Genomic DNA, 15,745 nt, shown 5'->3' with positions numbered 1-15,745 from the left:
AGAGAGAGAGAGAGAGAGAGAGAGAGAGAGAGAGAGAGAGAGAGAGAGAGAGTGTGACAGAGAGAGAGAGACAGGGGCTGTGGTGATGGGAAGAGCACGACTTTTGGGAGCCATGACAGTAATGGAAGATGGAAAGGGCCACTCTGATGGAGGCAGAGGTTGAGTAGCCACAGGACTGTCAGGAATTCGGAATGTCCAATGCATTTGTGAGGAGCGTGGAACTTACATGGTGTCAGAACACGATAGACTGATTGGAACTGAACATCCCTCCTGGTGTTTTGATTTCTTTGATTGACATGTTTGTCTATGCTAATGGAAGCATCTGGGTGTATTTATTCTATGTCTCCTGACTTGGGATACATATATTAATTTATTTTAATTTTTACTAAAAGCTGGTGGGAAAAATGAGTAAAGTCTAATGTTAAATCTTCTCAAAGCAGCACAGAGATCTTGGTTCGGTGCTTCAGTTTTCTTGCATCTTTTTGATTTAGATATTACTACAGATAGTAGCCAGGTGTTGATGGCTCGTGCCTATATTATCCAGCATCTGAGAGGCTGTGGCAGGTGGGTTGCTGCAGATTCCAGGCTAGGCCAGCCAGGGATATGTCCTGAGAAGTTACCTCAACCTTGACCCTGACCCTCTCACAAAACGTTACTGTAGATAGTTAAAAGAAGTTCTTATTGTTCCAGACTATAATACCTACACCCCCACACTCGTAGTTAAACATGGTTTCATGATGTTATGGTGAGTGACCAGTGATGAATGGCTGGGGATGAAGTGCTAAATTTAATGTTTATGTAATTAGTAATATTAATTACTACTTTCTTTGGTTCATTTCCTTTCTACAACTTAAAATTTTCTTTTGGTTCACACTGTTTTGTTTTTTAAGCCTGAAGTGTATCTTTCACAAGATAACTTTCCAGCTGCTGTGCCTCAGATGGTCACTGTGAGATCTGTATATCCAGATGCTGGATCGGTTTCTGGGGAAGCCAGATACCTTTTCTGTACTGTAACCATCTTGTGTCCCATGAACATGTTTTTCAGGCTTGAGAAAAGTTAGTAACACCACTTTGAACCCTTCTTAATGGAGCACTGTTCATGGAAATCAGTTTTTATTTATCTAGAGTGTTTTTATCCTATTTGTGCTATGGAAGGTTAGTTAGGTATAAAACTTTAGGTCTTTTTAAAAATTTTTGTGTAGCTGTATTTAAAATGTGGTTGATCAAATTATTATGTTTGCTATATTTTATGATTTAAAATATGTAGACACTTGAAAGGAGAAATAAGTTTTAAGACTGAGTTATTTATTTATTTATTTATTTTTAAAGATTTATTTATTTATTATATGTAAGTACACTGTAGCTGTCTTCAGACACCAGAAGAAGGAGTCAGATCTTGTTACGGATGGTTATGAGCCACCATGTGGTTGCTGGGATTTGAACTCGGGACCTTCAGAAGAGCAGTCGGGTGCTCTTACCCACTGAGCCATCTCACCAGCCCGAGTTATTTATTTTTCAATTTTATGTTTAGTGTGTGTGTGTGTGTGTGTGTGTGTGTGTGTATGCATGCACACATACAGAGTCCAGAGGATAACTTGTAGGAGTCAGTTCTCTCCTTCCATGATGTGGGTTCCAAGGATCAAACTCAGGTCAGCAGGCTTGGCAGCAAGCTCCTTTCTCCACTGAGCCCTCTCGCCGGCCCTGTCTTTGAATTCTTATCTGGTGGATTCTTTTTGAGAAAACGATCCTTCTCATCTCAGGTGATCTTGGTTGAACTGTATCCCAATGGATTCCAGCGGTCATTCTTTGATGAAGAGGACCTGAATACCATTGCAGAGGGTGACAATGTGTATGCTTTCCAAGTCCCTCCCTCGCCTGCTCTGGGAACGCTCTCAGGTACAGTAGTGCCTTACATAAATTGTTTGGGACAGCATGAGTGAGCGTGTGTGTGTGTGTGTGTGTGTGTGTGTGTGTGTGTGTGTGTATGTATGTGTGTGTGTGTGTCTTCTCAGGGTGCTAAGGCAGAGAGTCTTTAATGCTTGCGATTGCTACACTCATTTCCTCTGTAACTTACCTGCAGATGGTTGGTATTAAAAATCATAGTGAGTATTAGAATTACCCAGAGGCAACTTAAAGCGAACTTCTGGGCTCAGAGTTTCGGATTCAAAAGGCCTAAGGAGGAGCCTGAGACTCTGCATGTCAATCATGACCCTGGAGGTGCTGATGCTGCAGGTCCAAGAACCACATTCTGAGAATCATTGCTTAGCAAGAGGTGCTGGTGTCATCTTTGGTTCAGGACTGTTAGAATTCACAGCCCCTGCCTGGGGTCAAATTTCTACCAGTTGAGCTGTTGTAGACAGGCAAAGAGCTTAAGAGATATTAATCTCTGGCAGGTAAAAGTGGTCTTTTTTTAAAAAAGCTAATTTCTATTGTGTATCAGTGTACATTTTAGCACAGTTAGCCAGTTTAGAAGGCCATGTTTAAAGACCCCATTGCAGCATGCAGCAGCCCCCACTTACTTCCAGATTCCCCTTTTGGAGTTTCTGTTACCTATACCCCCTGTACTCTAAACACAGTAAATGAAAAGTTTCAAAAGTACCCATTGCTAATGTGTATCTCTGTTTTGTGGTACCCAGGATCAAACTCAGAGACTTACACACACTAGTCAGGCAGTTGCTCCACCTATGCCCTAGCCCCACAACTGGTGGATATTAAATAACCTTTATGATGGTAACTTGTTACCATTCTATTTTATTACTTTTCATTACTATTCTCCCACTGTGCCTAATTTACAAATGAAAATTTATTTATCATAGGCCCGGGTAGTAGGAAAAAGTATGGTGTTGTAGGGTTGATAATGTGGATGGCAACTTGTCACACCTCAGGTGAGTCCTGTGCTCTGAGCCTCTGTCCTTAGGTAGCCCAGTCAGTGAGCTGTGGGAAGCAGATGTTTGATGTTCTCTGTGTCAACAGGAGAAAAGCAGGCCATGTAATCTGGAACAAAACGCTGATTGACCTTGACTGTGTTAACCCAGGGAAATAAGTCCTCATTTCAAATTTAATCATGGGTAACACATATTTTCCTTGAGAGAAAAAAAAAAATCTGTATTTCAGAACTGATTAGAAGTAGAGGCCCTCTCTTCTGTCCCCAGTAGGGGATGCTCTAAGGTTCTCTTAGATGGAGACATAAAAACAACGCAGGTAGTTTCAGGTTGCTTTTTATGTTGCTTTTGAAATTTTCTAATCAAACTCAGGCCCATCATTTAAAATTATTGACTGACTAAAACTGCAAAAATCATATGTATATGAATTTTGTATGCCAGGTGCCGGGAGCCCCACCTTCTCCCCTCAAAGTCCCTGGTGTCCTTCCCCCAGTGGTGACTGGATGCTCTGGTGTCATTCTCTTCTCCAGCCCTTCCATCTGGTCTGTCAGTGTCACCACGCTTGGCAGTCCGTGACAGCCAGCGATTCTCTGTGCCTCTCCACAGCGAGAACAGGGTGGTCATCCTCTTCTGTAACCTGGTGGGGTCAGGGCAGCAGGCGAGCAGGTATGTGAATATCCTTCCTGTGTTCATGTGATAAGTGGGATTTGTAGACCTGTGCTTGCCACCGCTTCCTCCCTCCTCCCTCCTCCCTCCCCCCCTCCCTCCCTCCCTCGCTCCCTCCCTCTATCCCTCCCTCCTTCCTTCAGTCCCTCCTTCCTTGTCTCCCTTCTTCTCTTTCTTCATCTCATATAGCCCAGGTTGGCCTTAAATTCACTTTGTAACCAAGACTGGCTCAGGACTCCTGATCTTCCCGTCTCTCTCTCCCTAGTGCTGGGATTACGGAGTAGACCACCATACTGGGTTCTATACTTGGTTTCTATCTAGATAATTCTAACTTAATAAAATAAGTATCTATTCCCATTGTTAATAAAGTAGAAGATGAGAGCATAGTGCTTCTGAGCAAGAGGATTAGCTGTAATTGCCTCAAGCAGATGGCGACACCATCCTTAATTAAACACCAGAGGTTTCCCGTTAATTGCAGGAGTGGTTGTGATTGTCCGCACCACTACGACTTTATATCTCATCATGGGGGCTAGCAGCATCCATCCAGTGCGGAAAACTGGCTACAAGAGGAAAGTGAAGCATGGCCGTGCATACCTGTAATCTCAGTTAGTCTGGAGGCTGAGGCAGGAGGATTGTGAGGCCAGCCTCTGCTACGTAGCAAGTTACAGGTCAGCATGAGCTACATAGTAGACAGGTCACTAGGGGCAAATAAAACCCAGCACTGTTTGTAGTTTGACAGTTTGTCCAGGAGACATGAGCTGGAATGTGACTCAAACTAAAAAGGGTTCAGGAGAGTGACTGGTTATCTTATAAATAGTCAAAAAAACCGACAACTTTTTGATATAGCCAGATTAAGTGTCGTAAAGGAAATTGTGACTGTTTGGTTGACAGATATGACCCCGATTGATCCTACTACAGTGTGTGCATGCACGGAAACATTGCAAATGGACCCTGTAAATGTGTAAATGGATCATGTGCCAGCTAAAATGCTAACAAAGTGTTTAAGGGTCCTCGCTGCTCTTCGGGAGAACCTGCTTTGGCTCCTAATATTCCATGGTGGCTCACAATCATCTGTAACTCCAAGGAGATTCGTTCTGTCCTATGCTGACACTAGGCATGCATGTGGTGTACATATATGTATCCAGGCAAAATATTCATACTCACAAAATAAAATAAACTTTAAAAGACAGAGAGGGAATTCTGGTGTGGCCCAGTGCTGTAGTGTGTGCTTAGTATGTACAAGGCTCAGCACTATATAACAATACAAAATAAAAACACAGGAGAGTCTCTCTGAGAGGTGCTTAGATTGATGAACACAGTAGTAAGAGGTATCTGGGATGGTCAGGTGGTAGGAATACCCAGGAGTGTAGGGGGAGGAGGAGGAGAGATGGTGACAACCACAATGCTGTTGCCGCTGATGATTTTTTGAAATAGGGTCTTACTCCGTAGCCCAGACTAGCCTTTAACTCCCTATGTAGCTCAGGCTGGTTCCAAATTCATAATTCTTCTGCCTTAGCCTCCTACTTAGCTCTTAGAACCATAGGCATATAGCGTGATATACAGCTCAATAAAAATTTAATTGTGAAAATATTATGATGCAGATAAAAGAATATGAAAATATGAAAATAATCACAGAACCAAATAGGCCAAAGTATCTTTAGGTATTTACTATATGATAAAATGAGATATATTTCATAGTCTTGGGGATGGATGCTTTATCCAATAATTAAGGCTAAACAACTTGCTTTTTATTTTAAAACAATCTTTCCTCTTGCTGTAAATTTTTACATATCAATTCCCAATTAATTAACAAAGTAATCACAGAAAAGTTACCATAAAAGCAGTGTAGGTGAGCACTCTGGCACTCCCCTGAGTGAGTCCCTTTCTCAACAAAGCAGACGAAACAGAGAGAAAAGAAACATAGACTATTTATGTCTTTGAGTAGAAGAGGCTGTTTTTATAACACATAAAACAGGAGGCCACGAAAGAGGAGGCTTATGTTTCAAAAAATTAACATTTTAAACTGAAACCAAATGTAAAAACTTTTTTAAAAAAAGATTTATTTAATTATTTATTGTATGTATGTGAGTACACTGTAGCTGTACAAATGGTTGTGAACCTTCATGGGGTCCTCTGCTCGCTCCTGTCAGCCCTGCTTGCTTAGTCCCTGCTTGCTCTGGCCCAAATATTTATTTATTATTATATATAAGTATACTGTAGCTAACTCCAGACGCACCAGAAGAGGGTGTTAGATCTCATTAGGGGTGGTGGTGAGCCACCATGCGGTTGCTAGGATCTGAACTCAGGACCTTCAGAAGAGCAGTCAGTGCTCTTACCTGCTGAGCCATCTTGCCAGCACCCCCCTTTGCCCCCAAATGTTAAAACTTAAAGGCAAAAGAAAATGAGGGAAAATATGTAGGTCTTGTGAGACTGAAGGATTTACCTCAGCCACGGAAAACCTAGCTCTCGCTCAGATGAGCTAACACCTCTCATGGAAAGAGGAGTCCACAGAAGCACACGCATGGGGTAAAAGATTCAGTGTCATTGGCAGTGAGGAAATTCTAACAGAAGTAGCGAGATTCTATTTTAGTTCTTCAGATTGCTAAGGAAATCTGCCCCAGTCGTTCTGAGCAAGAACAAAGCAACTTATTTGTCAAGATGATAAAACAGAAAGCCAACTCTTTGTCCAAGGACCTGAGTAAACTGCCACGGCTTTCTGTAGGGCATCTTGGTGGCAGGTAGCACTGGCTTTGCCTCCATCCTAGGAGGACAAGTGGTCCCACAGAGTGGAGGGTCTGTGTCTAAGAATCTGTGTAGTTCTTGCCATAAACAGCATTGTTCCAATAATAACCAACTGGAAGCAACTCAGAACGCTGCACAGCACAGGACTAGGTTGATGAGCTGATCTGTCCACTCAGGGGCTGCACAGGGCCCTTCCCCATCCAGACAGGGGCCTTCATGTTTGCACCCAGCTTTACCAATGCCGATTCAATAGTTTTGCATTATCTAGTCAGATCTTCTCATAGCTAAGGTGTCTGTGACAGAGCTGGGGTCCGTAGGGACATCCTGGGCTCACTGACAAGCCTCCTGCTGGACATTCAGTGGGTTGGGATGTGGAAAACTTGCCAGTACTGAGAACATTCCTGAGACGGGACACGGATGGTGTTGTCATCTGGATGCCCTGCTCTTGTTTCCACATCCCCTTCCTCTCTGTACTCTAGTGGGGAGCCCATCCCTTGGAATAGTCTGCACTGCAGCTTATGTGTGTAACATATATAAGCAACCGGCAACTCCATATTGTACTTGGCTCCTAACAATTCTCTAATCCACTGGAGAGGAACCAGAGTGAAGCAAGCATCCATGACTCTTGCTGGGTTTTCCTCTGCAGAAATGACTTATTTCCTTGGATTTCCAGGTTTGGACCACCGTTCCTGATTCGGGAAGATAGAACGATCTCCTGGGCCCAGCTTCAACAGTGTATTCTCAGCAAGGTTCGATGCCTCATGAGGAGTGAGGTGTCTGCACAGGTCTGTGTGCATGTGTGTGTGTGTGTGCATGCATGTGTTTGTGTGTATGCATGTGTGTATGCATGCATGTGTTTGTGTGTATGTGCACTTGTGTGCAGTGTGTGCGTACTTGTGTGGCATTTATGTGCAAGCAGTTACCCTTTTGTGGCTTGTAGTGTTTTCACCTCTGACATTAGGAGACACCTTTCACAAGGTCCAATGAAATAAAGAGTAACATTTGGGTCATTATTCTCAACTTCATGTCTTTATGGCCTGCCATAGTATTCACTAAGGGCTGGCACATAATAAATTGTAGTTTAGATATCTAGATAAAAATTTGAAGATATTTGATAAAATTTCCCTTTTTTTTTTCTCCTCCCCCAGCCTTCTCTCTTGAGACAAGGTCTTACTTTGTAGTCCAGGCTGGCCTTGAACTTGTGACAGTCCTCCTGCCTCAGCTGCCCCAAGTTCTGAGGTTACAGGCATGAGTTACTACCCATGGCTTGAAATGGAATTTATTTTTTTGTTTATATTTTTTAAATTTGTTTGAAATACATTTTTATTTACTTAGTGTGTGTGTGTGTGTTTCTGTGCATGTTTGTGCGTAATGCACACGTGGAGGTCAGAGCACTGCTTTGGGGAATTGGTTCTCTTCTTCTACCATGTGAGTATGGAAGATATTTAACTCAGGTTACAAGGCTTGGCAGCAAGTGCCATTGCCCATTGAGCCATTGTTGCCAGCCCTTGAGATGTAATTTCTGTGGAAAATTGATGGCTGATGAGACTAATGCCCATGAGTGAAATCTAGATAATAAAATAATTTTGTTTTGAGAAACTGACTTTAAAAGCTCAAGGACAAAGATGCCTTCTTGTCTTGTCCTAAAAAGGTTTTTAAGGAAGCTTAAAACTCACTGACTTTCAGCAAGCATAAAACCATCGGTTTACAGCTTCTGTGTCAAGAACTGCTCTGGCACGGATGGGGCTGGGGTCTGTGAAGTTGTGTCAGTAGTCTCTTGGTTTAGAAACTGTTTAATAAGAGCCTTTCAGTGGGGTTATACCAAACTGTTTTATATAGATAATCTCTCACAATGGCTATTCCTACTCAGAAACGGCCCTGTACATCTGACTTAGGGTTCATACCAAAAAGCAACTTGTTAAAAGCCTTCACCGTATTTGTCCAGACCTTTCTGTCTAAAGGATTTGTTCGCTGTACTGAGGAGCCTGAATTAGAAGTGAGCTTCCCCACAAGTAGGTCAGGCTCCCTAGTAACAGTGGTAGCTGTCCCCAGACTGTGCGCCACGGACTGTTAAAAGGGGATGAGACCGCTTTCATGTGAGCGTTTATTTCCACTGCCTCTTCCTTCCTCAGCTGCTCCTGTTCCTTTCCTGGTTGCCTGCGTTTACTGCTTCCGTGTCCTTACAGTCCTTTAATGTTAAGAACTAATCAAACCGCCAGTGCAGTCAGCGGGATTCCAATGCAGGAAGCCTCAGCCTGCCACTGGATCCTTTTTCTTGTTGGTGACTGTGGGGTTGGGCATGCTGTGCTCCGGGAATCATATGCTCAGAATGGCTGCCAGACTCTCAGGCTAGCCCTCCTAACTTAACCCATGCTGGTTTAAAAGAGTTGGGTTTTTGTTTTGTTTTGTTTTGTTTTTTACTTTTTTATTTATGTATATGTGGGTACTTACTTACCTGTATGTACACCACACGTGTGCACTACCTGAGGAGGCCAGAAGAGGGAGTCTGAGCCCCTGGAACTGGAGTTCCAGGCAGTTGTGAGTTGTCTCATGTAGGAGCTGGGAACAGAATGTGGTTCCTCTGCAAGGGCAGCAAGTGTTCTTAATCACTGAGCCATCTCTCCAGCCCCCAGCCTTAATCCTTTTAACACTGTGTTAAAGATTGGCTCCACATGGCAGTAATTTGAAAAGAAAATACCCAAGAGTTCTCAGAACTGAGCTGAAGAGATTAAGCATGGTGAGCACACACTGAAGGTTCTAAAATGAATTGGCTTACCCTAGAATAGAGGGCAGGAAAGTGTTTCTTATAAAAACGAGCCATTTGCTAGAGAGAATTAATTTGCATGAATTATGGGAAAAAAAGACTTATTACTGAAAGAACATTTTTTTTTTTTTTTTTTTTATGGTCACTATTTAAACTTGGGTGTGTGAGATCAGCACTATTTCTTTACGCAGGGTTGGCTGCCTCCATGTAGATCTTGGGATCTGTGTTAAGGGTGACCTCTCTGTGCAAACAGCAAGGCTCAATTAGGACTCACAAAGAAAACCTTCCTTTGTTTCTTCCGGATTGAAATTAGCGTTCTTAGAAAGTGTCCACCTTTCCCTGGCCAATCTGAACCAAAACCTCTGAAGTTAGCAGGCTTCCAGCCATTGATTTGGTCAAAACCGTAGATTAACCACACACTGTACATTTATCGTTGGTGGATACATGAGGGTTTTTTTGGTCTTTTGATAGTAGTCCCTCCCTGAACTTCACAGTCTAGACCTGTTCTCCACTATCCTAATGCTACATCCCTATGGGAACAAAGCCCTGATGCCTTAGGTATGACAGGAGAGTTGGAGAACTAGGGTTTTTGAGTTCCTTTTGAGGATGCCCCAATATCCTAAGCATCTCTCATAAGACCCTACTTCCTAATAGGCTGCCGTATGGACCAAGTGTTCAATGAAAACAAACACAGGGAGATAAATAATTAAACTTCATTAAAACAGAATGACCTTATACATGGCTCTAGCTTGGCCTCTAGATGTTCGTTGCTTATGGAAGCTGCCACAGCTCAGCAGCCCCCTCACAATTGTCTCACCGTGGTTTGGACCTTTGGTCTTCCAAAGTGCTGGACATTACTCTTTCCTGGAATTATAAAGCTTTTCTCCTTTTTTTCTTGCCAGACGGAATCTGACATATCTCATGCATCTCACCCAGGATTTTAAGTACAGATGTCTGCCATCAACTTTAATTTAGAAGGAAATGTTATTTTATTTTTTTGATTGTAGCCAAGTTCTTGAGTGACAGCTTTAAACACTATATTGCTTCATTTGAATGCAGACTGCATTGAATTTTTTTTGGCAAAATATATAACTTAACCATTCATAAGTATATGTTAATTGGGTTTGCCATCCTGTATAATGATTACTGTACTCTCAATTTTTAAAATGATTCTCCTACAAAAACTCTGTATCCATTTCTATTTAACAGAGTAACAGAATTCCTTGTTCCATTCCCACTAGCCCCTGAGACCTGTAGCATATGCCAGATTTTCCTCCACCCCCTAGCTCCTAGTGTGCCTAAGATGGACCTCAGGGTCTTGCACACGATGAAGCTCTCCCAAGCTTAGAAGAAGTTCAGGCTGAAGGTAAGGGTGATGAGTTACTACCACAAAGATGGTAGATTTCTGCTGTTCTGTGATGTGTGTGTGTGTGTGTGTGTGTGTATGTGTATGTTATTAGAGTGTGTGTGTGTGTGTGTGTGTGTATGTGTATGTTATTAGAGTGTGTGTGTGTGCATGCATGTGTATGCATGTGTATATGTGTGTTTCTGGGGTCAGACCCAGAGACTGCTTAGAATGTACTCTACTACCACTGCATTTCATTTACCTATTTATCTGTTATCGATATGTGGGTTGTTCCCACTTTTTGACTATATGGAAAAATGTTGTTTTGACAAATATCCTTGAAGTTCCTACATGTGCAGGTTTACCTACATTTACAGGAGTAAGGTTAATGGACCAGATGGTAGCTGTAGGCACAACCTTTCAAGAAACTCTGAGTTGATTTCCACGGCACTGTTTATACATTCTCGCCAACTGTGCCTGTGGTTCCAATTTCTTCACATCCTCCTCAGCACTTAACTCCTCTCCCCTTTCAGAATTAGAATATAGATAGGAATATAATTGTTCTGGTGGGTTTAAATGACAACTCACTGTGGTCTTGGTTCATTGGCTCACATTTCCTATTTACAAATGGTAGCAACCGTCTTCGTTACACTTTTGTTATTTGCATGTGTTGGAGAAGCATGTATTTAGGTCCTCTGGCCAGTTTTGAATTGGGTCATTTGTCCCACTGATTTTTTTTTTTTTTTGAGGCACCTATAATGTTAAGTGTATCTCTGGAAGACCTGCTTCAGTTTCAGAAGTTTTAGAATATCAGCATGTGTGTGTGAATTTTTTTTACACAGCTGTCTTATTTGTGGTGATGATAATAATCCTGTCCCAAAAGAAGATTGAACTACTTATCAATAACTGACTAAAAATCAATTTTACTTTCTATTTATTGAATCAGTATCTACTTCAGTTAAACGCTTGTTTTTACGTATACCATGTTCATTGTGTGTGGGGTTGTGTTCAATAGATCAAGCACGGCATTAGATCACTAGATTAAGAGACTGAATCTTCAAAACAATGAAGCCTTTGTATCTATTCATTTTAAATACCAATTATTAAGAGAATGTTCAAAATACTATAGAGAAAAGTGCTTGCACTTTTGATTAATTTGTATGTCACACAGTCAATTGCTCTGCAAAATGGACTACGTGATCAACTGTTGCCTCTGGTTTTGTCACTGCAGGACCTGGGGACGCTGTTCTCCATCCGGGTTGTGGGGCTCTCCTTGGCCTGCAGCTACTTATCTCCACAGGACAGCCGGCCCCTTTGCCACTGGGCAGTTGACAGGTAAGGGAAGAGACAGCTAGGGTTCTTACTGAGCTAGGTTTACAGAAGACTACATAACAATAAAATTACCCATAATGCTAGCCATTCTTTATCAGTCCCTCTCTAGTACCAGCTGCCTTGTTGGGTCCTTAGACACATCTTGCTACTTTTAAAAAAAAACCTTATTTCCAAAAGTGGCCACTTCAAAGATGAAGGAGCAATGAGACCACAAGAGATCAACTTGCTCATACTTACACAGGTGGTGACTGGAGAAACCTGAGTTTGCACCCAGATTGGTCTACCCGATGCACCCACCATGCGATTAGGCCATGTTTCAGACCCAGTTGGGATGAGTGTCCCCTTAGAGCTGGGTGAGAAGGCTATAGCTGTATCATAAGTCCTAAACTGTAAAGGGTTGTGTGGACTACGGCTTCATGGTGCTCTGCATGTCTGTTCAATAGCTTGTCATAGTGCAGCCTTGTGAAGATGTCCTCAGGGCTGGCACAATGCCCATGGGGTGATTTTGCTCTCTGAATTAGTAATTTGATCATTGTTGATATTCCTATAGAGCATAGTCCACAGTAAGGTTCTCTGGTTTCCTGACTTGGTCAGCTTGAACTGCTAGTCTGGAATGTAGAGGTAGACCAGAAGTCTCCCCAGAATACTCCATTTATATGCTCTTTAACTGGTAAGTTGGGGAGAGAGGAGCTGTGTCAGCCAGGACATGCTTTGATCTTACAGGAAAAGGAAGTACTAGGGAAGAAGGGTCCTTGTGGCATTTGGTATATTGGAGTTGACAGTTAATTCAACACGTGCTCTCCAGGCTGGCTCCAGCCTATACTTGTTGTTACCAGTCCATGACAGGAACTTGAGAGGAAGGACAAAGTAATGCAACATACACTGGAAAGAAGGAATGGGCATTGTACTTGGTATGTGTCCTCATATGGAGTGTGTGCATTCTCATCACACGGTGTGAAGATTCTGTGTGTCCAGAAATTTCTGTTGAATCTTGGTGACATTGTCACAAATTCTAACCAATATTTTGGGCATGAACTTGGCCACTTCTGTTCTTCTTGATTCAGGGTAAAACTTCCTACCCTCCACTCCCTTCATTTCTCCTGCATTTCTGAAATGAGAGGAGCCCCAGATGGTGGGAAGAGTAGATTTCTACTCACTGAGATTTTTTTTTTTACACATTGGAGGGTTTGCAAGACGTTGAGTAGTGTGGGTGGGTTTGCAGCGGCTCCTTTTGCTTTGTTGTGGGCAGGGAGGGGTGTTAGTTCTCCTGGAGCTTCATCAGTACTGGCTTTTTGGGTGAGATGCTCATTCAGGTGTTTGCCTGACTTTGTGGGGCTGTGACCAAGTCCCTGATAGGGACACCTTCAGGGGAGGGAAGATTTACTCTGTCTCATGGTTTCAGTCCATCGTAGCTGGCTCTGTGGTTCTGGGACCTGTGGTGAGGCAGAGCATCCCATGCTAGAGAAGCTTCCTTAACCTCGTGTTTGCCAGGAAACAGAGATACAGGAAGAAGTTAAGAGATAGGATACACCCACTGACCTACTCCAGATACGCTTCCCCACTAAAGAATGTCACCAGCTGGTGGCATGAGCATATGGGAGACCTTTCATATTCACACCATGGCAATGTGTCTTGTAGACACTGAAGAGGGTAGCAGGGCCCTCAGTAAAGCAGTTCATTGAGTCTCAGTAGCTAGAAGGCTTTAAGAGCTCCCGTCTCCTGAGAATATCAGTGAAAGGGCATTAAGAGGCAGTCAGAGGCCTTCAGCAGACTTGGAAACCTTTAGTGTGGTTTGGGGTTATTTTCTGTGGTGTTTCTGTTTGGACCATTCTGCTAGGGAGGAGGGGGAAAGCCGACCGATGAATCCTGAGAACTGTGGGAAGGGTCTGTTTTCTGACAGGCTTCCTCATTCTCTCCTCAGGGCTTTGCACCTCAGGAGGCCAGGAGGCCCTCCTCATGTCAAGCTGGCTGTGGAGTGGGATTGCTCTGTCACAGAGCGGTGAGTTAATAGAATTTTATTCCTGCAGACCTTGGCTAGGATAGGCCCCTGCCCATAAATTTTTCCTGGACCTAGAGTTTCACCTAATTAGAGTGAATCCTGTACATACACCTATGTGAATCCTAATTAGTGTGTCCTGTACATACACTTCAAGATGATGGATGCCATTTCTCTGAAAGAACTTACGACTGTCTATTTAAATAGCCACGATGGGCAGGGTGACCATGGTGAGGTCCGTGGGGGGGTTAGGTGTAGTAAGTGCTCATAAAGCCCTCAGCCTGGGCCATTCACTGCTCAGAGCACTAATTTCCGATGAACTCTTGGTTTCGTCTTCATCCCATTCTACGTGGGAGGACTCTGAGTTGCCTAGAGGCTGAAACTGAGATGCACAGAGGTTAAGCAATGCCTACAGAGCTGGGGTTTGAACCCGTCCTGGTTGGCTTGAATCTGGGGTCATCACTTCACTTGGCTGCCTCTCATAGCACCTAGTAAATCAGCCAGACTTTGTAAAAGGGCATGTTTCAATCCAGCAAGTACTGCTTCCTCTTTTGCCAGATGCTCAAGCTGGTGCTAAGTTGGGTAAGCCTAGGACTTGATTCTTTGAGGGGCTGGTTGGGGAGACAGGTGATTCCCTAAGAGTGAGTGCAAAGTCAGGGGTGCAGGAGGTTTTAGGGACCCACAGGGAGGGTAGCTCTGCCTGTCCAATGCCCTGCCCAGGTTTTCTGTAGAGGCAGTTAGGTCCTTGAGAGAGAGAGCGCACACGCTCTGAATGCTGTGTCCTCTCATCCCATCCAGCCTGTTTGGGAGCCTCCAGGAGGAACGGGTCCAGGATGCAGACAGCGTGCGGCGGCAGCAGCAGGCACACCAGCAGCCCAGCTGTACCCTGGACGAATGTTTTCAGTCCTATACCAAGGAGGAACAGGTCTGTCCCCTCCCCCTCCCCCACCACGCTAGTCCCTGGCTGGGAGGGGAGCTGGGTGTCTTGTGGTTGTGCAGTGGTAGGTTGACTGTGTCCTGTGGTGGCCTCACAGTCTTGATGGCTTCCTTTCCAGCTGGCCCAGGATGATGCGTGGAAGTGCCCTCACTGCCAAGTCCTCCAGCAGGGTGTGGTCAAGCTGAGTTTGTGGACTCTGCCCGACATCCTGATCATCCATCTGAAACGGTTCTGTCAGGTGGGAGAGAGAAGGAACAAACTCTCCACGCTGGTGAAGTTCCCACTATCTGGACTCAACATGGCTCCCCATGTAGCTCGGAGGAGCACCAACTCCAAGGCAGGGCCTGGCCCTTGGTCCTCCTGGAAGCAGCCGATCTGCCTCCCCACCACCTACCCACTGGACTTCCTCTATGACTTGTATGCTGTCTGCAACCACCATGGCAGTCTGCAAGGTGGGCATTACACAGGTGAGCCTTGCCATGCCTATCTGTGCAGCAGCCATTGCCATGGGACTTGGCTCTAGCCCGAGCCTCAAGAATTGGTCCCCAGAATTGGTGCTTCTTGAAGGCCAGCACTCTCTCCATCCACTGTGGCCGGTTTGTCACCCATAGCACACAGGGGGAAAAAGAGACAGTGCCCAGTCCTCTGAGAAGCCGGTCTTGACTTAGACTGAGTGCTGCACTATGATGTTAGTAACGCCTGGAATTTATAGGCACATCAAATATGGGAGGGTAAAGTACCAGAACCAGGATGTGATGTTTGCCCTCATTCATGATACAACACGGGGAGTCTCACTTACTAGGTTGGCATCCCTTTATGTCTAGGGGTGCTTTTAATTTCTATTCATCTGGGTCATTTAGAAGCAGTAGACAAAGAGAGAAACAAACTACTGAGCCACTCTCATGGTGAAGCCTTCCCTATGGGTATTCTCAGAGATGGCGTGACTGACCACTTCTTGACCAATGCCGTTCCTTCCGTCCCATCTTAGTGATCGCAGAAGCCTGTAGGCGAGCTGTTGGCGGCAGCGCTTCCATGTCCAGTGGGTACACAGTTGTGGAGGCTCATCCCTGTAAGCCCCATG

At 44.1% G+C, this 15,745-nt stretch overlaps 1 protein-coding gene across 1 annotated transcript in view; it reads left to right on the top strand.

The window, feature by feature from the left end:
• Usp43 (ubiquitin specific peptidase 43) overlaps window positions 1-15,745 on the top strand; it is a 58,683-nt gene that overhangs the window by 25,159 nt on the left and 17,779 nt on the right. The window contains exons 6-12 of the mRNA XM_021213676.2: window positions 1,761-1,896; window positions 3,413-3,548; window positions 6,964-7,075; window positions 11,631-11,734; window positions 13,653-13,730; window positions 14,526-14,652; window positions 14,783-15,131. Coding sequence (XP_021069335.1) covers window positions 1,761-1,896; window positions 3,413-3,548; window positions 6,964-7,075; window positions 11,631-11,734; window positions 13,653-13,730; window positions 14,526-14,652; window positions 14,783-15,131 — 1,042 coding nt within the window. The remainder of the gene's footprint in view (window positions 1-1,760; window positions 1,897-3,412; window positions 3,549-6,963; window positions 7,076-11,630; window positions 11,735-13,652; window positions 13,731-14,525; window positions 14,653-14,782; window positions 15,132-15,745) is intronic.

Source organism: Mus pahari, chromosome 14 (assembly GCF_900095145.1).
Source record: "Mus pahari chromosome 14, PAHARI_EIJ_v1.1, whole genome shotgun sequence".
Taxonomy (NCBI): domain Eukaryota; kingdom Metazoa; phylum Chordata; class Mammalia; order Rodentia; family Muridae; genus Mus; species Mus pahari.
Note: the sequence above shows the minus strand (reverse complement) of the source record. Positions and strands in the feature narration are given on the sequence as shown.